General features: G+C 47.9%; 1 protein-coding gene across 2 annotated transcripts in view; it reads left to right on the forward strand.

The window, feature by feature from the left end:
* PRDM15 (PR/SET domain 15) overlaps positions 1-23,601 on the forward strand; it is a 61,156-nt gene that overhangs the window by 535 nt on the left and 37,020 nt on the right. The window contains exons 2-5 of one of the 2 annotated variants that reach the window (XM_040231473.1): positions 12,819-12,864; positions 13,391-13,484; positions 14,844-14,997; positions 17,234-17,486. In XM_040231473.1, coding sequence (XP_040087407.1) covers positions 12,828-12,864; positions 13,391-13,484; positions 14,844-14,997; positions 17,234-17,486 — 538 coding nt within the window. In that variant the 5' untranslated portion in view covers positions 12,819-12,827. Of the gene's footprint in view, positions 1-12,818; positions 12,865-13,390; positions 13,485-14,843; positions 14,998-17,233; positions 17,487-23,601 lie in introns of those variants that run through there. The other variant, XM_040231482.1, reaches the window with a different exon arrangement.

The raw sequence follows: 23,601 nt of genomic DNA on the forward strand, positions 1-23,601 counted from the left end.
GCATCCCGTTTATGTAAACCCTTGCGTGGCAGAGGCGTGATAGTGAAACCCGTGGACAGGTGACATGTGCCTACTCTCCGGGTGGGTGGCCGTGCTGGGAAGGGGTGCGCTGGCCCCGCCCTGGCACGGACAGGTGGACCAGCAAGCCATGTGGGCCTTTGGAGAGGATGTCGGGGACGGGTGAGGGTCAGCTTTGACGGGACAAGTGGAAACGCCCTATGGAAATATCCACCTACCTGATGGTTATAGTTATTTTGTGTTTATTAAGCTCTTAATGTAGTGGATGAGATTTTTTTAAATCCACAAACGCTCAGAAATTGCCCCCTCCCCACCACTGGGTACACCATGGGTAGATTAAAATGGTAGAAAAAAGTGTGTGATCAGAGACACGTGGACCCATGTACATAGTTAAAGCTGCCAGCCCACAAATACCACGTTTGCCTAAGCCACTCTCATAAAATCTGGACTCACCAGATCAGTTTGGAGAACACTGTTAAGTTCCTGGAAGTATTTTTAAGGATGAAAAGTAAATGAGCAACTGGTCTCTCCCTGGAACCTGTAATGATTGTGGACACTTTGTTTTTATAAGTCAGCCTCCCTCTTCTCTCTCCGCCCCACTACACACATACCACTACCATATTTTGTTTCAAACCTGGATATTTTCACATTTTCCACATTTTCGCTGCTTCACTCTGCTTCTCTGCATTTCCTTGACATCACTACCTTATGGGAATGGTTAAGAAAACAAGTGTAGTTTGAGTTTTGAAGAGGAAAAATAGTAGGACTTACCCTATGCAGTTTTTTCCTCCTATATCTTTAATTCATATTTTTGCAAGAAAGTTGCCAACAAAGAATGCAGTAGTAATATGTTCTATTTTGTAAACATAAAAAAAATTTATATTTTTCCAGAACACCCATTAAAAAAAAACTCAACTGCAAGGCTAATAGCTTTTCTGGGAATGATTGTTTTTGAGAAAGAGCTCCATTAGCTTGGCATATACATCTCACATACCATTGTCTGTGTAGAAGGCCAGGAGAACACTGCACCCATTCTGCAGATTTAAGAGAGATTGAAGGCAGCTGTTTCTTGGACATGAGATTTGAGAGGTTGAGATTGTGAGCAGGGATTCAAATGCTTTCTCAGCCTCCTTTTCACAGTTGTGACCCATGACAATACTTGCTGAGTTCATCTCACACAGTTCATGTATGCCTGCATTCAAGCAGCTGTCCCTTGCCGGGTGCTGCAGAGAAGAGAGAAGGCCCTGCCCCATAGATCGAATGTTCCGGAGGGGAGGAGATGGATAGTGGTTGGAGCCTGGCGGAGAAGGCAGGAAGGGTAGCAGCTGGAGGTGGGGGTTTGGGCTGGGGTGGGCGCACTTGGGCAGTGGGGAACCCAGAAGGTCTATCTGGGGACGGGATGGCTGAATGGAAACCAGTGTTCCTCAGTGGAGATCTGGAGTGACGGCAAGTGCAAAGGCCCTGGGGTGGCAGCAGGCTTTGTGTGGCCAGGTCAGGGCAGCACAGGCTGTACTCTACTCAGAGTTCACCCTGAGAGCCAGACACCCCTGGGGGCTTTGGGCAGGGGTCCAGCAACTCTGTGTCTTCCCCTAGAAACAGGGTGGAGGCAGAGGGGAAATGAGTCAGGACGGGACAAGCAGTGTTTCTAGAGTGAGGCAGGCCTTGCTGCTCGACTGGTGGGGAACGTGCAGGGGGCGTCAGGCGGTGCCGTTCGCGGAAGTCAGCTGACAGGTGTGCAGGTTGGGGTGTGGTCGGGGAATCAGGGCCCAGGAGACCGGCAGCATTTTTAAACTGCCCCTCAGGGTGAGAGAGACCTTTGCCCTGCGCTCGCGGCCCTGGTCCTCACCTCCCTGAAGTGCTTCCGGCTTAAGAAAGGCCCCTTCCGTCATCCAGGACATGGCGACCCCCAGCCCCAGTCTTGGTGTGGGCTGTAGTCAGCTCATGGGCGTGTGGGCATCACGGTGTCTAGGAGACCTCGGGCAGTGGCTTTCGCTAAGTAGTGACAGAGCTCCTCCCCTGCAAAGTTGCTTGTCTGTGGAGCAGAGCCTTCTGCACTCACATCTGTGAGAGCAGAGGATAGGAGCAGAGCTGAATCAAATTCCACCATACGTGAGTGGACTGGGGAGAAAGCCCCTTTTACCTCATTAAACCGAGCTTGTGTGTCAGGTCACTGGTCGCCAGTGTGGGCAGCATTTCCATTTTGATCAGTGGTGTCCCAGTTATTGGAATGATAGCTCAGTCCAGGAGACGTTACCACATACTCAGGGTCCTAGGAAATCAAGACTGGTTTGATCTATATGCGTAAAAGATCTGTGTAAGCACCAATGTAACACGTGGGGTTTAATACCTGCAGTGATGGAAACAAACGCTGTAGAGACAGAAGCGCCTCCTGAAGGGGGAGAAGAGCTTGTCCATATACCCTATGACCGGATGTCACACTCTGGTACTTCGATTCCAATAGACATGCTTAAAGAGCCACAGAACTATTTTTTAAGAAGTCAGTATTTATAATACGCTGGAAATTACATCCCTCACAGCTGTTTCAGATGGTGATTGCAGCCATGAAATTAAAAGATGCTTACTCCTTGGAAGGAAAGTTATGACCAACCTAGATAGCATATTAAAAAGCAGAGACATTACTTTGCCAACAAAGGTCCGTCTAGTCAAGGCTATGGTTTCCAGTGGTCATGTATGGATGTGAGAGTTGGACTGTGAAGAAAGCTGAGCACCAAAGAGTTGATGCTTTTGAACTGTGGTGTTGGAGAAGACTCTTTGAGTCCCTTGGGCTGCAAGGAGATCCAGCCAGTCCATCCTAAAGGAGATCAGTCCTGAGTGTTCATTGGAAGGACTGATGCTGAAGCTGAAACTCCAATACTTTGGCCACCTCATGAGAAGAGCTGACTCACTGGACAGAACCGTGGTGCTGGGAGGGATTGGGGGCAGGAGGAGAAGGGGACGACAGAGGATGAGATGGCTGGATGGCATCACCGATTCAATGGATGTGAGTTTGAGTGAACTCTGGGAGTTGGTAATGGACAGGGAGGCCTGGCATGCTGCAATTCATGGGGTCACAAACAGTTGGACACGACTGAGCGACTGAACTGAACTGAACTGAACAGCTGTATCAAGTAAGGCTAAGCCACTTAATACTCTCAGGTGAAGGGCAGGAAATAGCGTTTCATACAACACTTTTGTGGGACCATCAGCAAAGAGGTCGGTCATGCCTGGACCTAAGCATCAGGTGGGGTCAAGGCCTGGGTGGACTTGGGCGTGGGGGGTAATGGCAAGTGAGTGTGGGGAGAGGAAGAAGGTTAGCCACGTCTGGAGTGACCCAGAGGTCAAGTGAGGTGAAGAAAAATATGTTTAATGGACTTGACGTGCGTCTTCAGTCAACTCTGGGGGTAGGACTCAAAAAATGTCAATGGAAGCAGAGGACAGGGGACGTGTGTATGGGTGCCACTCACAAGGAGTTTTCATACGAAAACCTGGACACAGGAAACAGGCTGGCAACAGTCACGCATCCATCACCACCCCAGCCACCGCTGCCCGGGGCCTGACCACCCCCTCCACCCCGGCCAGGACTTGCCACTGGTCAGACCCAGAGGCCAACCCTGGTCATGTCACTGCATCTGTGAACATTTTGATCTGTGTCTCTCCAGGAGAAGGACTCTAAAAATAACCACCATACGTGAGCCCACCTAAAATGTTTAATGCTGGCACCTTGATGTGGTCAAAATCTGGCCAGATGCCCAGCCAATGTTCAGATATCCGACTGTCCAGTCAAGGTCTGATGTGCTTTATTTCCACCGGGATCCAGACCATTCCCACCCATTGTGCTGGACGTCGCTTTTAAACTGCTGTGATTTGGAGATCACTGTGGCTACCCCCGTGGTTGTGAAAAAGAACGCAGAGATCCATGTTCGCTTCATCCACTTCCCACCAGTGGTACCACCATGCACAGCTCCGGTACTGGGTGACTGGAGGAATGGTGACCTTGATGGGGTCCAGATGCAGGACATGCCAGCCTGGTTGGAGCCCTCTTATAGCCTCATGCCCTCTGTCTTTCCACCCCAACCCCTCCTTGACCCCCACCAACCACTCACTGCTCTAGTTCCCTTCTCACTAATTTTGCCATTTCAAGAACATGAACAGGATCACACACTATGTAACTGCTGGGGACTGGCTTTTTTCAGCCAGTAGCATTCTGGAGACTCACCAGGGTCTGTCGTGTGTCAGGAGTTCCATGTTTTCAGTGCTGACTGGTATTCCAGACTGTAGATGGGTTCCAGAACCGGTCACTCAGTGAGGCACCCTGGGTTATCTCCAGCTGGGGATGTTAGGAATCAAGCTGCCCCCAACAGTCATGTACAGGCTTTTATATGGATGTAACTTTCCATTTCTCTGGGATGACCACCCAGCCAGTACTGTTGCTGGGTCATAGGCCATGTTGACTTATCAGAAATTGTCGAATGGATCCATTCCCACCAGGGCACATGGGCGCCCCGGTCCCCGCTGTTCTGAGAGGCATGTAGTGGTGTCTCACTGTGCTTTGTACTTGGAGGCTCGTGATGTTGGACAGCTTTTCATGTGCTTGTTTGTCATCCCAGTGTTTTTGTTGGTGAAATGTCTGTTTATGTCTTTTGCCCACTTTATAAATGGGTTGCTTGCATTTTTATCCTTGGGTTTTAAGAGTTCTTTGCATATCTTACATATGGATACATGGTTTGTTAAAATGTCTCCAGGTCTTTACTTTGTTCATCCTCTTAACAGTGAATTCTGTAAAGCAAAATCTTAAAATTTTGGTGAAGTCCCATTTATCAGTTTTCCTTTAGTAAACTATGCTTTTGGTAATAAGTCTAAAAGCTGGCTATCCCTAGTTTCTAAAGATTTTCTCCTATTAAAAAAAAATTATCCTTTTAAGTTTCTTATCTGTTAGGAATTAATCCTTGTATAAGATGTAAGGTCACAGTTCTTTTTTTTTCCTTTTTTTTTTTTTTTGCCTCTGCATGTCCAGTTGCTCCAGCACTGTTGAAAAGACCATGTTTCTTTAGTTGAGCTGCTTCTACTCTTTGTTCAAAATCAGTTGAGCATATTTGTGTGAATATGTTCTCCGTTTCCGTTGACCTATGCTTCTGTCCCTCCAACTAAACCCGAGTGCTCATTGCTGTTGCTTTATAATTAAGTTTGAGTCAGGTAGGGTGATTCCTCCCACTTTAATCTTCCTTTACAGAATCATTTTCTAACAGTTGTCATTACGGGGGCTGCCTTGTAAACCTCAGTTGTCACAGAGAACATCTGCTCTACATCACCCTTCCTTTCAAACCGTTTCTCACCAAGTTACACACAGGTCACCTTGACCTGAGCCTAACTGACGTTCAGGATGAATCTGGTTTCCTGACACTATTACTGTGGCCCTCCAGTGATCACAGTTTGTTGTTTGTTTTCTTTTGGCAGCCATGTAAGTTTTAAAAAGGTTTAAGGTTAAGCAGCTGTTCTCAGACTTGAGCTGCCTCAGAATAACCTAAAGGTGTGCAGAGTAGGGAGATCCCAGCCCAGAGAGGCTGCTCCAGCAGGTCTGGGGAGGGACCCAAGAATTTGCCTTTTCAAGAAAGTCCCAGATGCTGCTGGTGTTACTCTTTGCAAGTCCAGGGACCACACTTTGAGAACCACTGGTGTAAGGTACATATCTCCAGGATCAGTAGTTAAAATGGCTAAATCTCACACTCTGTGAATTTTTCTGTCATTTTCCCCTACAACAGTACTGTCTACAGTCCCTTATTCTAGGATTTCTTACATGCTGGAGAAGTCTGGAGACTGAAATTCCCTTCTACAAAGGAGCATTCCACGCACCAAAGGGATATTTCCAGGATAGCACAGACTTCAGGAGGCTTCTTTATAAAACCTATTATGACATACACGTCACTAATGTAATATGCAACAGTGAAAAGCTGAAAGCCTCCTTGCTAAAATCTGGACTAAATGTGTCCACTCTCACCACTTCTGTTCAACATAGTTATTAGAAGTGCAGGCCACAGTAATCAGACAAGAAAAAGAAAAGGTATCCAGACTGGAAGGAAGAGGTAAAATTGTCTTTATTTGCAAGTGACATGATACTATATATAGAAAAACCTAGAGATGCCACTTCTTCATGGATCACAGCCTTGTCGTGGCAAAGGGGCTTGTGTAACTCAGTGACGCTCTGAGCCATGCCATGCAGGGCCACCCAAAATGGACAGGTCACAGTGAAGAGTTCTGACAAAACATGGTCCACTGGAGGAGTGAATGGCAACCCATTCCAGTATTTTTGAACTCAGATCATGGCATCTGGTGCCATCACTTCATGGCAAATAGAGGAAGAAAACACGGAAGCAGTGAAAGACTTTATTTTCTCGGGCTCCAAAATCACAACAAACCTTGGTTGGCAACGTGATGTCTCTGCCTTTTTTTTTTTTTTTTTTTAATGACAAACCTAGATAGCAGATTAAAAAGCAGAGACATCTCTTTGCCAACAAAGGTACATATATAGTCAAAGCTATGGTTTTTCCAGTAGTCGTGTATGGATGTGAGCACTGAACCATAAAGAAGTCTGAGTGCTGAAGAATTGATGCTTTCAAATTGTGGTGGTGAAGAAGACTCTTGAGAGTCCCTTGGACTGCAAGAAGATCAAAGCAGTCAATCTTAAAGAAAATCAACCGTGAATATTCATTGGAAGGGCTGATGCTGAAGCTCCAGTACTTTGGCCACCTGATGGGAAGAGCTGATTCATTGGAAAAGACCCTGATGCTGGAAAAGATCGAGGGCAGGAGAAGGGGCAACAAAGGATGTTATGATTGGATGGCATCACCAACTCAATGGACATGAGTTTGGGCAAACTCCAGGAAATAGTGAAGAACAGGGAAACCTGGTGTGCTGTAGTCCTTGAGGTCATGAAGAGCTAGACGCAACTTAGCCACTTGAACAACAACAAAAAAGATGCCACACAAAAACTACAAGAACCGATAAATGAATTCAGAAAGTAGCGGGATACAGGATTAACATGCGTAAATCTGTAGCACTTACTTTACACTAACAGTGAAATATCAGAAAGGGAAAGTTAAAAAAAAAATCCTGTTTAAAATTGCATAAAAAATACTTAGAAATAAAGCTGATCGAGGAAATGAATGACTTATATGCTGAGAACTATAAAACACTGATAAAGGAAATTAAATATTGTTTAAAGAAATGGAAAGATAGCCCATGCTCTTTGATTAGAAGAAATAGTATTGTTAAAATGGCCATAATACTCAAAGCAGTCTACAAATTGATTGCAATCCATATCAAATGACCGGAGACATAATTCATAGAAAAATAATCCTAAAATTTATATGGAACCATAAGAGACACAGAATTGCCAAATCAGTCCTGAGTAGGAAGAACAAAGCTGGAGGCATCACAACTCAGGCTTCAGATAATATTACAAAGGTGTACTAATCAAAACAGCTTGGTATGGCACAGAAACAGACCTGTGGATCAGTAGAACAGAGTAGAAAGCCTGGAAATAAACGCAAGCATCTACGGTCAATTAATTTTCAAAAAAGGAGGCAAGAATGTGCAATGGAGAAAAGACAGTCTCTTTAGCAACTGACATTGGGAAAGCTGGATGGCTACCTATAAAGCAATGAAGTTAGACCATGGTCTCTCACTGCACATGAAAATAAACTCAAAATGGCATAAAGACAAGACACCAGAAAACTCCTAGAAGAGACTATAGCCCAAACATTCTCTGACATAAATCGTACTGATGCAATAGAAATAAAAGCAAAACTGAACCAATGGGATCTAATCAAAGTCATAAGCTTTTGCACAGCAGAAGAAACCACAATGAAAAGACAACCTATGGAATGGGAGAAAATATTTGCAAATGGTGCAGTTGACAAGGGCTTACTTTCCAAAATATACAGATAGCTTATATAACTCAGTAACAGAAAAACAAACAAGTCAAAAAGTGGGCAGAAGACCTAAGTAGACATTTTGCCAAAGGAAGTCATAGGGATGCCAAGTGTTAGTTGCTCAGTCGTGTCTGGCTCTTTGTGACCTCTTGGACTGCAGCAGACCAGGCTCCTCTGTCCATGGGATTTTCCACGCCAGAATACTGGAGTGGGTAGCCATTCCCTTCTCCAGGGAATCTTCCTGACCCAGGGATCAAACCCGGGTCTTCTGCACTGCAGGCAGATTCTTTACCATCTGAGCCACCAGAGAAGCCCAGGGATGCCAAATGGGCATGTGAAAGGATGCTCAGCATCACTAATTGTTAGAGAAATGCAGATCAAAACTACAGTGCAGTATCACTTCACACTGGTCAGTATGGCCATCACTGAGAAGTCTACAGGTAACAAGTGATGGAGAGGGTGTAGAGAAAAGGGAACCCTTCTACGCTGTTGGAGGGAATGTCAGTTGGTACAACCACTGTGGAAAAAACTATGGAGGTTCCCTAAAAAACTGAGAACTAGCATATGATCCAGCAATCCCTGGGTATATCTCTGAGAGAAAACTGTAATTCAGAAGGATTCTGGCATCCCCGTGTTCACAGAAGGGCTACTTATAATAGCCAGGAGGTGGACTCCTTGAGAGGCCAGACCAGAGGCAGGTGGCCACATCATGCCCCAAGAAAGGCCAGAGGGGTTCCCGTCGTTTGTACTCTCTGATGCTGCCAGCTTTGTGGGAACCCTATATTCTGCCATGACCTGGCAGAATCATGCAGGAAGTTCAAGGAAGTTCTTGAGAACTTCCTTGAACATGACCGGGTATTGACCAGTGGAGGGGGTTCCTGCCAGTGGGCAGATGGTTCTCAGGCCCCTGAGGGCACCTCAGCAGCTCACAAAAGTGGGTTTCCACATGTTTCTTCCTCTTTGTCCTTCCTCTTTTGCTCTGTGACCAGCTGTTGCCCACATTCCAGACTGACCTCTGACCCTGCCCGTGCAGGCCATCAGGCAGGAAGCCCCAAGTTAAACATGCTGAGCCACCTGAGACATCTTGTAATGTAAAGGAGTGTTCCTAGGAACAGAAACTACTGTGCTGTGTTTGGGGGAAAATATGATCCTTGGGCATTTTAAGGGCAAATTGGAAATCCCGTCTCTCTGCCTTGTTTCCTTGTAACTAATTGACTTCCGTGGTGGAATCCTCTACTCTGCTAATGAAATTATGTGCTCAGCAAATCTGCATTTTCATTTGGACTTTGCATTGTCTGCTGTTCATCCTTTAATAGCTCCTGGGGATGGGAATGGGGCAGAGGGCATATGGAATCAGCATTCAGGAAGTATGCCAGCCTGCACACTTCCCCAAAATGGTACCACAGATGGTCTTGGCCAGGAGTGGGATACAGGAAGGATGCACTGGGTTGACTCAATTGGGGATGGAGGGGTGGGATGGAAGAGGAACTGTTACTGAGTGGCACACACCAGGTGTATCTCACTTTATACTCACCCCAAAACTATATGGGGTGGGCATCTTAATTTCCCTTCTATGGTCAGGAGTCTGAGACCCCAGAATGAACATGTTCAGATTGCCCACAAATATATAGGTAGTGGGGCTGGGCGTGGCTGCCTGCTATGGAGGTGAACCTCAAGGTTGAACCGGAAATAGAAGTGACCGGATGTGATAAAGGTTTTGTGGAGAGTGGGAGGGCTCCCCTCCATGATGTTAGGTTGTGCCTTAGTCCCCGAGAGAAATGTGAGAAATGTGGTGTTTCGCAGAGGTTAGCAGGTGGAGAAAAATAGAGGTCGTGTGAGACAAGGCTGCCCTGGAGGCATTCACAGTCCTATGAGGGAGGGAGAATAGAAGTGGCCACGTGAAAACTGGCTTTCTTTAAACGGTAGCATATTAAAAAAACTAAGATCATGGCATCTGGTTCCATCACTTAATGGCAAATAGATGGGGAAACAATGGAAACAGTGACAGACTATTTCCTTAGGCTCCGAAATCACTGTGGATGGTGACTACAGCCATGAAATTAAAATACACTGGCTCCTTGGAAGAAAAGCTATGACAAACTTAGTGTATGAAAAAGTGGAAACATCACTTTGCTGACAAAGGTCCGTATAGTCAAAGATGTGGTTTTACCAATAGTCATCTATGGATGTGAGAGCTGGACCGTAAAGAAAGCTGTTCAGTCGCTCAGTCATGTCCGACTCTTTGCGATCCCATGAACCGCAGCACGCCAGGCCTCCCTGTCCATCACCAACTCCCAGAGTCCACCCAAACCCATGTCCCTTGAGTTGGTGATGCCATCCAACCATCTTATCCTCTGTCGTCCTCTTCTCCTCCTGCCCTCAATCTTTCCCAGCATCAGGGTCTTTTCCAATGAGTCAGCTCTTCGCATGAGGTGGCCGAAGTATTGGAGTTTCAGCTTCAACATCAGTCCTTCGAATGAACACCCAGGACTGATCTTTAGGATGGACTGGTTGGATCTCCTTCCTGTCCAAGGGACTCTCAAGAGTCTTCTCCAATACCACAGTTCAAAAGCGTCATTCTTCAGCACTCAGCTTTCTATATAGTCCAACTCTCACATCTATACATGACCACAGGAAAAGCCATAGCCTTGACTAGACGGACCTTTGTTGACAAAGTAATATCTTTGCTTTTTAATATGCTGTCTAGCTTGGTCATAACTTTCCTTCCAAGGAGTAAGCGGCTTTTAATTTCATGGCTGCAGTCACCATCTGCAGTGATTTTGGAGGCCCCAAAATAAAGTCAGCTACTATGTCCACTGTTTCCGCATCTATTTGCCATGAAGTGATAGGACCGGATGCCGTGATCTTAGTTTTCTGAATGTTGAGCTTTAAGCCAACTTTTTCACTCTCCTCTTTCACTTTCATTTGAGTGCTAAAGAATTGATGCTTTTGAACTGTTGTTTTGGAGAAGACTGTTTGAGAGTCCTTTGGACTGCAAGGAGATCCAGCCAGTCCATCCTAAAGGAAATCAGTCCTGGGTGTTCATTGGAAGGACTGTGCTGAAGCTGAAACTCCAGTACTTTGGCCACCTGATGTGAAGAGTAGACTCATTGGAAAAGACCCTGATGCTGGGAAAGATTGAAAGCAGGAGAAGAAGGGGGCAACGGAAGTTGAGATGGTTGGATGGCATCAGTAACTCAATGGACTTGAATTTGAGCAAGCTCTGAGAGATAGTGAAGGACAGGGAAGCCTGGCGTGCTGCAGTCCACGGAGTCGCAAGAGTAGGATACAACTGAGTGATTGAACAACAACAACAATAGCATTTATTTTACAAATGGCAGCGGATGGCTGCTAGGGAAAGGTGAAAGCCAGGGTTCACGACAGTGTCCTAAATGCAGAGCCCTGCACATGCGTGGCTTGCTAAAAGCAACATTGCTCTGAGTGAGGAAGCATTTCAAGGCCCAAACCCATCCCGCAGTAGGGGACCGTACTGCATGTTGCCTTTGGAGCACAAAGTCACGGAATTCCCTGGCTGTGCAGTGGTTAGGGCTCTGTGCTTCCACTGCGAGAGCCCGGGTTCTGTCCCTGGTCAGGGAACTAAGATTCTGCAAGCCACATGGTGTGACCAAAATCGAAAAAAAAATTTTTTTCTCATCACTAAGTCAGTCTCTGTATATGGTTTAGGGGGCCATTAGCTGCTGCTGCTAAGTCACACCAGTCATGTCCGACTCTGTGCGACCCCATAGATGGCAGCCCACCAGGCTCCCCCATCCCTGGGATTCTCCAGGCAAGAACACTGGGGTGGGTTGCCATTTCCTTCTCCAATGCATGAAAGTGAGAAGTCAAAGTGAAGTCGCTCAGTCATGTCAGACTCTTAGCAACCCCATGGACTTCAGCCTACCAGGCTCCTCTGTCCATGGGAGCAGGAACTGTCTTTAAAAATGCCAATGGGGGGGAGCTCCCTGGCGGTCCAGGGGCTAAGACTCCATGCTCCCAATGCAGGGGGCCTATGTTAGATCCGTGGTCAGGGAACTACCACATGCCTGGTGCAACCAAATAAATAAATACTAAAAAAAAAAAAAAAAATGCCAGTAGAGCCCTGAGCTGAGTTTCCTGTCTTTATAGCAGCTTCCCACTAGGTAGCTATTTTACACACAGTAATGTATATATGTCCATCCCAATCTCCCAGTACGTCCCACCCTCCCCTCCCTGCACTGTGGTCACATGTCTCTACATCTGTGTCTCTATTCCTCCCATGGAAATAGGTTCATTTGTATCCTTTTTTCTGGATTTCACATATATGCATTCATATGTGAAATTTTTCTCTTCCTAACTTTATCCTGTATGACAGACTCTAGGTCCAGAAGCACAGGGAGCTCAGCTCGGTGCTCCGTGGTGATGTTGAGGTGTGAGATGGGGGTGGGAGGGAGGTGTGAGATGGGGGTGGGAGGGAGGTGTGGGAGGGAGGTACGCGAGGGAGGGGATATATGTATACATTGTAGCTGATTCACTTCATTGTACAGCAGAAACTAACACAACCTCGTAAAGTAATTATCCTCCAATTAAAAAATATTAATCATCAAAAATGCCAGTGGGAAAGAATGTAAGGAAGAATTGTATATATAACTGATGGAGAAGGGCACGGCAACTCACTCCAGTGCTCTTGCCTGGAGAATCCCATGGACAGAGGAGCCTGGTGGGTACAGTCCACAGGGTCACAAAGAGCTGGACACGACTGCATATGTAACGGAATCACTTCGCCGTGTAGCAGAAATTAACACCACTTTGTAAATCAAGTTTACTCAATAAATTTAAAAAAAAAAAATGCCTTGGGCCCAAACTGCTCACTAATGTGGTGCTGTGTCCTGACAGGTGACGGCAATGGCTGAGGACGGGAATGAAGAGATCATGTTCATCTGTAAGTGTTCCGGGACCCGTGGCCCACCTTCACCAGCAGGCAGAGTCACATGCACGTCTGGTCTTTGTGTAGAGAAAAGCTGTCTCTTTTTAGATGGGATTTTCCCTGTTACTAAGAACCACGGTGTATGACATGACATGTGCTACCAGGTCCGATTTTAAAAGAATCTTCTTTCCCAGAACTCCCTACAAAGGGCACTGGGGCAGGGGTGGCAGCAGACTCAGAAAGGTAATCCCGGGTTTTAGAAAGGTTTCTGACATGTTCAGTTTATGAGAAACAGGTTACGTTGGTGAATTTTCATTTACTCTCATTTATGGAGACCCTGTCCTGCATCCCCATAGAGCTGACTCAGGCAGCCTTGCTGTGTGCTGTGGAGCTGGGTTTTTCTCCTGGGGGCACGTGTCCTGTGTTGCTCTCTTTTTGTACTTGTGGGGAGTGCTGTGGGTCACGCCCAGGCTGCAGGATGCTCTGTGGGCATCTCCCTCCCCTCGATGCCCCCTGCTGATGCCAGGATGTCTGTTTGCAGGGTGTGAGGACTGCAGCCAGTACCACGACTCTGAATGTCCGGAGCTGGGCCCAGTGGTCATGGTCAAAGACTCCTTCGTGTTAAGCAGGGCCAGGTGAGTGACCTGCTCCAGCTGTCTTTACCATCCTCCCTGTCAAACAGGGTTGTCTGTCAGTCACCTGTGGCAAGAGCCTGGCCACCTCGGTGTCTACACAAAGGGAGGAGACAGCAAATAAGGAGGAGAGGGACCGTCCTCTCGTTTGAGGCCATCCGAGATCTCCATCCACTGCAAGCTGGTTACCTGCCCCTGGGATGAGCCAGGGCATGTCGAGGAGGCATCTGGGTTAATGTCTTTTATCTAGTTCCTGGTTCAGCTGGGGCACTGAGTTGATTTACACACCAAACAACCACAGCTGAGGTTGTAGGTCTGCTCATTCAGTCTCCCCTGTGGTTTGAACCCAGGCTCGCTGTCTGACACATGCCTGGTTGGGGGCTGGAGCCGTGGGCAGTGAGTGCAGGTGGCCAGGCAAAGGGGGAATAGCTGCTGGACGAGCCCCTAGATCTGGAGCCGGGGTTCCGTGGCTCTGCCAGTCCACATTTCCCTGGGGTCAGGGGACCGTATCCCCTGTGGAGCCCCAGGTTGCAGCCCTGTTGCCACGTAGTAGCTGTTTGGACTTGGACGTGACGTGCCCCTCTTGCATCTTGGTTGTCTCATCTGTAAAGAGGAGAGGATGGCCCCTCGGACGTGGCTGTCATCACGACATCTGCTTTAGGAATGGGCTGGCACTCAAGCTGTCATCTTATCACTGCTGTTCCTAGAAGCCTCCCAACTGGTTTGACTGTGACTTACCTGTGCAGAGCAAAGAGATTCCTATTTTGGCCCGGAGCACAGATCTGACCAGCTCTCTTCCAGACTCTTCAGTGGTTGCCCGTTGCCCACAGAGCTCCACCGGGAGCCATCGGTCCTTCCCGGATGGGTTCCTCGTCTCAACCGGCCTGCCGCTTCTGTGAGGGGTCCATGCCCCACCCCAGATGTGGGTTAGGCGTGCCCTGGTCTTGGCTCGCGTTAGGTCCCCACCTACATGCCTCCCTTCCTCTTCCCCTGGGATACACATGTCCTCTCCTTAACATTGCCTGAGTTGACTTAAAAAGGCCGAATTCATGATGAACCCAGCCCAGCACAGCCATGCGGGGATCCCTCTTTCTGGTCCTCCCTCCCTCTCTATGGGCCCACTTAGGGTGTGTGTGTGTGTATGTGTGTGTGTGTGTGTGTGCACGCATGGACGTGAGCATTGGCTCTGTCTCCTGGGTAGGGAGTATAAACACATCTTCAAGTCAGTACCTCTCCATCAGCTGCTCTGGGGCCAGCGGGAGCGACCTTCTCCATCATCCTAACCCTCTGTTCCTGGTGAGGGTGGCCCCCTGGCCAGTGGGCACTCAGGGCAGAGACTCTCTTGCTTTGTTTCATCTCTAGGTCATCCCTTCCCTCCAACCTGGAGATCAGACGCCTGGAAGATGGAGCTGAGGGGGTGTTTGCCGTGACCCAGCTCGTCAAGCGCACGCAGTTCGGCCCATTTGAGTCACGACGCGTCGCCAAATGGGAGAAGGAGTCTGCGTTTCCACTGAAGGTACACGCTGGGCTGGTGGGGGCCGCAGCATCCATGTTTGTGACCTTCCTCGCATGCAGGTGGGCGAGGGCGATGCTCACTGAACAGTTCAGTGATTTATAAACATCATCGAGACAGCTCTAGGTGTTGTAGTCCTGCTGAATTTCCAAGACAGTGTTTCTTTTTTATTTTTTTTAGTTTATTTTTATATCACAAGAGCATGAGTTAAGTTAGTATTTTGCAAAACTCAGAAGAGTGTATTTAAAACATAGGCAAGAATGGACCACCCCCCGCCCCCACCCTGGCCCACCAGTGTGGGCTATAGGAGGGGCTTTCTGTGGAATTTGCAGGACCGCGTGGGGATTTCACACCTGCACGGAGTGTAGGGAACTTTGCAAGGCTCTTCTGAAAGAAAGGTGTTTTGTGTTGATGAGAGACCAGTGCAAAATTTGGCGGCTCTGAAAACATATCAGACAGGGAGATGATGGCTTCTGTGTGACACTGAGAAAAAGGAAATGGAAGAAAATCACAGAGAGGACTTGATCACTTAAAGTGAGACCCCCAGAGGCGCTGTGAGGCTGGGGTTGTGAGTATGGGTCACAGCTCTGGCCCTAGGCCCAGAGGGCTCAGCCGCAGCCAGCCTTCAGAAACACCTGTGAAATAAACTGCGAGGAACAGGCGCTGGTCAGGCAGCAGTGTTCCCCAGAGGCAAGCTTTCCTGGAGACCCTTAACAGAGACCCAAGTGTTTTCGGACAGAGATGATCCAGCGGACTGTGGGGACTCGACAGTCCTCGGAGAACTGAGTTTACAAGGCAGATTTCAGCACGGTGCAGAGAAGGGAAAGGGACTTGATTTATTTACAAAGACAGGAAAGAAAGAAAGGCTGTTTTATGTGCAGGAGTGATGTCAAGAGACCCAGGGCTGATGGGCGTAATCGCTGTGGGCCCGTGGTTGGCCAAGGCCTCTTTGAAAAAGCCCTCTGTGCCTGTTTTGGTTTCTTTTGGTGACTCAAGATTCCGAAGGTCTGTGTCTGGTATTGAGTTGTTCCAGCACAGGTTCAGTGTTGGGTACCTGGGTGCTGGGGGCACCTTTATGCCCACAGAAGGAGGCTAAGGCCAACTGGGAGCAGCCCCTGTACCGACTGGGGGGCATTAGGCGCCTGGTAGCCCCCTCCACTCCCTCCCCTTCTCAGAGGGGGTTCTCTAGCTCTTAGCAGTGGGGAGCCCCTACAGGAAAAGCCAGGAGAAGAAGGAAATTTCTTTCTATAATGAGGAAGCAACAATTGCATCAGAAAATAGGGGACGGGAGCCCCCTATTCCATGTGGTTACTTTGAACTTCAAAATATTCAAGCTTCTCCCCCTTGTCCCTGCCTGCATTCCATCCATAAAGTGATGGTGCTGCTTTTTAGATGAGGGCACAGCTTATAAAGATCAAGGAATGGGACTTCATGGTCCAGTGGTTAAGACTCCCAACTTCCACTGAAGGGTGCACAGGTCCAATCCCTGGTCTGGGAACTAAGAACCCGCATGCCACCTGGAATGGTCAAAAAGTCAATAAGTAAACGAATAAATAACTAAAATTTTAAAAAAAGGATTGAGGAACTTTGCCAAAGTCATTGAACATACTTGCAACAGAACTGGGAAAAGAACTCAGGTGTCCTGATACACCTGTCCAGGTATAGAGTTCAGGTGTTCCGCTGACACCCTGGGCCAGGAGTAGAACTCAGGTGTCTTCATGCCCACTTGAAAACTGATTAGAGCTGAGTGTCCAGGTTCTACACCTGGACCACAGGTAGACCTTAGGTGTCCTCATTCCCAACAGGACCATGCGTAGCACTCAGGGCTCCTAAGAACTCCTGACCTGGGAGTAGAGCTCAGGCTTCCTCGTGCATCCTGGAACAGGAGCAGAGCACATGTGACCAGGTACCCGCCTGGACCACAGGTGGAGATGAGGCATCCCAGTACCCACCTGAGAACTCAGGCCTCCCGTGACACCTGACCTTTAGCTGTGCCTCCTGCTTCCCTTTTGCCTGTGACCAACCTGACCTGTTTTGGGGGTCTTCCCCTGCCCTCCCATCAATGTGGTCACCCATCAATGTAGATCAGGCCCGTGGCCACTGATGTGGCAGTGTCTAGACTGGTCAGTAGCCCCATGTGTGCACGCATGCACACACACACACGTGTGTGCACGCTAACACTGGTGGATAACCAGCCACCACCCAGCCCTGCGGTGGTCTGCGCTCCCCCCACCCCCAGGTGTTCCAGAAGGACGGGCACCCCGTGTGCTTCGACACCTCCAACGAGGACGACTGCAACTGGATGATGCTGGTGCGGCCGGCAGCGGAGCCGGGACACCAGAACCTGACGGCCTTCCAGCACGGCAGCGACGTGTACTTCACCACCTCCCGGGACATCCCCCCAGGCACCGAGCTGCGTGTGTGGTACGCAGCCTTCTATGCCAAGAGGATGGACAAGCCCATGCTGAGGCAGGCCTGCCCCGGGCTCCAGGGTATGTGGTGGCCCCCTGCCTCACACAGCAGCCTGATGTTAGTGAGAGGCGTCTGGCTGGGCAGGCCTGCGGGGGTAGGGAATGTGGCTGGGTTGGTTGGTCTGCATGTTGATTGCCCGGCCTGAGAGGCTGTTAGAAGAGCTCGCCCCGGGGCAGGCTTGCTGGCGGCAGCTCCATTCCCAGCTGTGGCTTTCCACATCACTCACCTGCCCGTCCTCTGGGGTCAGGTTATGGTCCCAGGGTTTGGGCAGAGGGAATGGAGCACAGAGAGTTTAAGAAACCTGCCTTGAGTCACAGAGCAGATAGTGAAGGAATCAGGATTTGAACCTGGATTCTGGCTCCAGCAGCCTTCTCCTAGAGGTTGGGGTGTGTGTGTGCGTGTGTGTGTGTGTGTGTGTATATGCACATCCATGCATGTGTACACGCATGTGTATGTGTGTGGGTGAGATCAGAGAAAGACCTAGTGGACACCTGTGATTCACCTGCATCGTACTGGAGAAGCAAATCAGATGCAGGGCTTACCACCCCGAACTGGGACATCTGACCCTGTGAGGGGGCCGGTGGACTTAAGTCTTTGCCGCCCCCATTGTAGGTCCTTTGGTTGCATGTCCTCCCCACCTGACCTTGGGGATGGCTTGCATGTGGGGCTGTGACCTGGCTGAATGGGATTTCACACCCCCCACCTGGGACTGCTGGGGCAGACACGCTTGTGGCTGCCTCTAAGATGAATTCCTCCTGGGGAGAAGCAGACACTGGCTTTCCTCCTGACCCCAAACCACAGGATTCTGACAAGGAAATGATCTCTTTTGTTTTGAGCACTGTGGGTTACAGATGGCTCAGTAGGGCAAGAGGAGTAACAGGTTTGGGGGGCTCTGGGCTGTCCCATGACCCCTCCATCGTAGCCGAGGTTTGGGAGCCACTCCAGGTGGGCTTGCCCAGCAGTTTCAAGGAGGGAGGGGTCCGTGAGGTGGCCCATACGGTTTGTCAGAGCACCACAGACCAGGGCTTAAATGAGAGAAATGTACTGTCTCACAGTCTGGAAGCCTGAAGTCCAGGATCTAGCTGTGGGTAGGGCTGGTTCCTCCCGAGGTTGGGAGGGAGGGTCCTTTCCGGGCCCCTGTTCCAGCTCTGGTGTTGCTGATGGCCCTTGGCGATCCTTGGCTGGTCGCTGCATCATCTCATCCCTGCCAGGATCTCTCCCTGGGTCTCTGGATCCTCTCCCTATGAGGATACCAGTCAGTGGATTTAGGACCACCCGAATCCAGTCTCACCTGCCTTGCCTTGGTTACTTCTTCAAAGCCCCTACCCAGAGCCTCTGGGTAGACGTGAATTTCCAGGGCATTTCTTCAGTCACTATAGGCTGGGTGCAGGTGGCAGTGTGCTGAGCTTCTGGGGGGTCCCCCAGGAAAGACAGATGGCTGCACATGGGGCCTGATGGCAGCAGAGGGTTTACATCTTCCCAGGGATACTGCAGAGGGACACTGGCCTTGATGGGCCTTTCTTTATTTTGATAGGAAAGGGGACAGAAGGAATTTGGAGAGACCCTTGGTTTTTCACCAGACTGCTCCTAGACCCACCCTCTGGATTTGCTAAAACTGGGTACCTGGCCCTGCCCCACAGAGGCACCCACAGTGGGTGGGATGAAGCCAGCTCCCCCACTGCTTCCAGGCTCACCAGCATCTTACTGACCTGGTTTCCTTGTGTCCTGGATTCCGTATTCCATGTGACCAGCCTAAACTGAACGTCAGGGTTCGGTTGTTAGGGTCTGACCTTATCAGTTGTGTGTGGCACATGCCTCATGACTCTCAAGGTCAAAGCCAGCACAGAGGTTATCTCCCCATATTGGAGTTTCTCCTTCATGGATCACAGACTTGTCAGTGCAAAGGAGCACATGTAACTCATTGGAGCTATGAGCCATGCTGGGCAGGGCCACCCAAGACGGATGGGTTATAGTAAAGAGTTCTGACAGAAACGTGGTCCACTGGAGGAGGGAATGGCAAACCACTCCAGTATTCTTGGCACAAGAACCCTATGAACAGTATGGAAAAGCAAAAGGATATGACATTGGAAGATGAGACCCCAGGTCGGAAGGTGTCCAGTATGGTACTGGGAAAGAGTGGAGGGCAATTACTAATAGCTCCAGAAAGAATGAAGCGGCTAGGCCAAGTGGAAATAACGATCAGCTGTGGATATGTCTCATGGTGAAAGTAAAGTCCAATGCTATGAAGAACAATATTGCATAGGAACCTGAAATGTTAGAGCCATCAGTTCAGTTCAGTTCAGTCGCTCAGTTGGGTCTGACTCTTTGCAACCCCATGAATTGCAGCATGCCAGGCCTCCCTGTCCATCACCAACTCCCGGAGTTCACTCAGACTCATGTCCATCAAGTCGGTGATGCCATCCAGCCATCTCATCCTCTGTCATCCCCTTCTCCTCCTGCTCCCAATCCCTCCCAGCATCAGAGTCTTTTCCAATGAGTCAACTCTTCGCATGAGGTGGCCAAAGTATTGGAGTTTCAGCTTTAGCATCATTCCTTCCAAAGAACACCCAGGACTGATCTCCTTTAGGATGGACTGGTTGGATCTCCTTGCAGTCCAAGGGACTCTCAAGAGTCTTCTCCAACACCACAGTTCAAAAGCATCAATTCTTTGGCACTCAGCTTTCTTCACAGTCCAACTCTCACATCCATACATGACCACAGGAAAAACCATAGCCTTGACTAGATGGACCTTTGTTGGCAAAGTAATGTCTCTGCTTTTTAATATGCTGTCTAGGTTGGTCATAACTTTTCTTCCAAGGAGTAAGCGTCTTTTAATTTCATGACTGCAGTTACCATCTGCAGTGATTTTGGAGCCCCAAAAAATAAAGTCTGACACTGTTTCCACTGTTTCCCCATCTATTTCCCATGAAGTGATGGAACCAGATGCCATAATCTTCATTTTCTGAATGTTGAGCTTTAAGCCAACTTTTTCACTCTCCTCTTTCACTTTCAAGAGGCTCTTTAGTTCCTCTTCACTTTCTGCCATAGGGTGGTGTCATCTGCATATCTGAGGTTGTTGATATTTCTCCCGGCAATCTTGATTCCAGCTTGTGCTTCTTCCATCCCAGCGTTTCTCATGATGTACTCTGCATAGAAGTTAAAGAAGCAGGGTGACAGTATACAGCCTTGACGTACTCCTTTTCCTATTTGGAACCAGTCTGTTGTTCCATGTCCATTTCTAACTGTTGCTTCCTGACCTGCATATAGGTTTCTCAAGAGGCAGGTCAGGTGGTCTGGTATTCCCATCTCTTTCAGAATTTTCCACAGTTTATTGTGATCCACACAGTCAAAGGCTTTGGCATAGTCAATAAAACAGAAATAGATGTTTTTCTGGAACTCTCTTGCTTTTTCCATGATCCAGTGGATGTTGGTAATTTGATCTCTGGTTCCTCTGCCTTTTCTAAAACCAGCTTGAACATCAGGAAGTTCACAGTTCATGTATTGCTGAAGTCTGGCTTGGAGAATTTTGAGCATTACTTTACTAGCATGTGAGATGAGTGCAGTTGTGCGGTAGTTTAAGCATTCTTTGGCATTGCCTTTCTTTGGGATTGGAATGAAAACTGACCTTTTCCAGTCCTGTGCCCACTGCTGAGTTTTCCAAATTTTCTGGCATATTGAGTGCAGCACTTTCACAGCATCATCTCTTAGGATTTGAAATAGCTCAACTGGACTTCCATCACCTCCACTAGCTTTGTTCATAGTAATGCTTTCTAAGGCCCACTTGACTTCACATTCGAGGATGTCTGGCTCTAGGTGAGTGATCCTGCCATCATGATCATCTTGGTCGTGAAGCTCTTTTTTGTACAGTTCCTCTGTGTATTCTTGCCACCTCTTCTTAATATCCATGGATAAATGTAAATTAGATGTGGTCAAACAGGAGATGGCAAGAGTGATCATTAACATCTTTGGAATCAGTAAAACTGAAATGGATGGGAATGGGTGAATTTAATTCAGATGACTATTATATGTATCTACTGCTGTGGGCAACAGTCTCTTAGAAGAAGTGGAGTAGCCTTCATAATCAACAAGAGGCTGAAATGCAGTACTTGAGTGTAGTCTCAAAAACTACAGAATGATCTCTGTTCATTTCCATGGCAAACCATTCAATATCACAGTAATCCAAGTCTATGCCCCAACCACTAATGCTGAAGAAGCTGAACGGTTCTATGGAGACCTACAATGTCTTCTAGAACTAACACCAAAAAAAAGGTACCTTTTTCATCATAGAGGATTGGAATGCCAAAGTAGGAAGTCATGAGATACCTGGAGCACAGGCAAATTTGGCCTTGGAGTATAAAATGAAGCAGGGCAAAGGCTAACAGAGTTTTGCCAAGAGAACACACTGGTCATAGCAAACACCCTTTTCCAACAACACAAGAGACAGTTCTAAACATAGACAATACCAGATGGTCAATGCCAAAATGAGATTGATTATGTTCTTTGCCGCCAAAGATGGAGAAGCTTTATACAGTCAGCAAAACAAGACCAGGAGCTGACTGTGGCTCAGATCATGAGCTCCTTACTGCAAAATTCAGGTTTAAACTGAAGAAAGTAGGGAAAACCACTAGACCTTTCAGATATGACCTAAATTAAATCTCTCATGATTATATAGTAGAAGTGACAAATGGATTCATGGGATTAGATTTAGGAGATGGAGTGCCAGTGCTAGTGAAGAACTGTGGACAGAGGTTCGTAACACTGTACAGGAGGCAGTGACCAAAACCATCCCCAAGAAAAAGAAATGCAAGAAGGCCAGGTGGTTGGCTGAAGAGGCTTTACAAGTAGCTGAGAAAAGAGAAGCAAAAAGCAAGGGAGAAAGGGAAAGATATACCCAACTGAATGCAGAGTTCCAGAGAATAGCAAGGAGAGGTAAGAGGCCTTCTTAAATGAACAGTGCAGAGAAGTAGTAGAAAATAATAGAATGGGACAGACTAGAGATTTCTTTAAGAAAACTGGAGAGATCAAGGAAATAGTTCATGCAAAGATGGGAACCATAAAGGACAGAAATATTAAGGACCTTACAGAAGCAGAAGAGATTCTCAAGAACTGTACGAAAAAAGGTCTTAATGACCCAGATAACCATCATGGTATGGTCACTTACCTAGAGCCAGACATACTGGAGTGTGAAGTCAAGTGGGCCTTAGGAAGCATGACTACAAACAAAGCTAGTGTGGGTGATGGAATTCCAGCTGAGCTATTTCAAATCCTAAAAGATGATGCTGTGAAAGTGCTGGACTCAATATGCCAGCAAATTTGGAAAACTCAGCAGTGGCTATAGAACTGGAAGAGGTCAGTTTTCATTCCAATTCCAAAGAAGGGTGGTGCCAAAGAATGTTCTAACTACCGCACAATTGCACTAATTTCACATGCTAGCAAATAATGCTCAAATTCCTTCAAGCTAAGCTTCAGCAGTACATGAACCAAGAACTTCCAGATGTATAAGCTGGATTTAGAAAAGGCAGAGGAACCAGAGATCAAATTGCCAACATATGCTGGATCATAGAAAAGGCAAGGGAATTTCAGAAAAACATCTGCTTCTGCTTCATTGACTGTGCTCAAGCCTTTGACTGTGTAGATCACAGTAAACTGGAAAATTCCTCAAGGGATGGGAATACCAGACCACCTTACCTGTCTCCTGAGAAACCTGTATGCAGGTCAAGAAGCAGCAGTTAGAACCAGACATGGAACAACAAATTGGTTCAAAATTGGGAAACGAGTGTGACAAGGCTGTATATTGTCACCCTGCTTATTTAACTTCTATGCAGAATGCATCATGTGAAATGGCGGGCTGGATGAAGCACAAGCTGGAATCAAGATTGCCAGGAGAAATACCAACAACCATATTTGGGCTCCAAAATCACTGCAGATGGTAATTGCAGCCAAGAAATTAAAAGGTGCTTGCTCCTTAGAAGAAAGCTATGACAAACCTAGACAGCAAATTAATAAGCAGAGACATCACTTTGCTGACCAAGGTCTGTATGGTCAAAGCTATGGTATTTCCAGTCTGAATATGAGAGTTGAACCATAAAGAAGACTGAGTGCCGAAGAATTGATGCTCTAAAATTGTGGTGCTGG

Source organism: Oryx dammah, unplaced genomic scaffold (genome assembly GCF_014754425.2).
Source record: "Oryx dammah isolate SB20612 unplaced genomic scaffold, SCBI_Odam_1.1 HiC_scaffold_2, whole genome shotgun sequence".
In the NCBI taxonomy this organism is placed as follows: Eukaryota; Metazoa; Chordata; class Mammalia; order Artiodactyla; family Bovidae; genus Oryx; species Oryx dammah.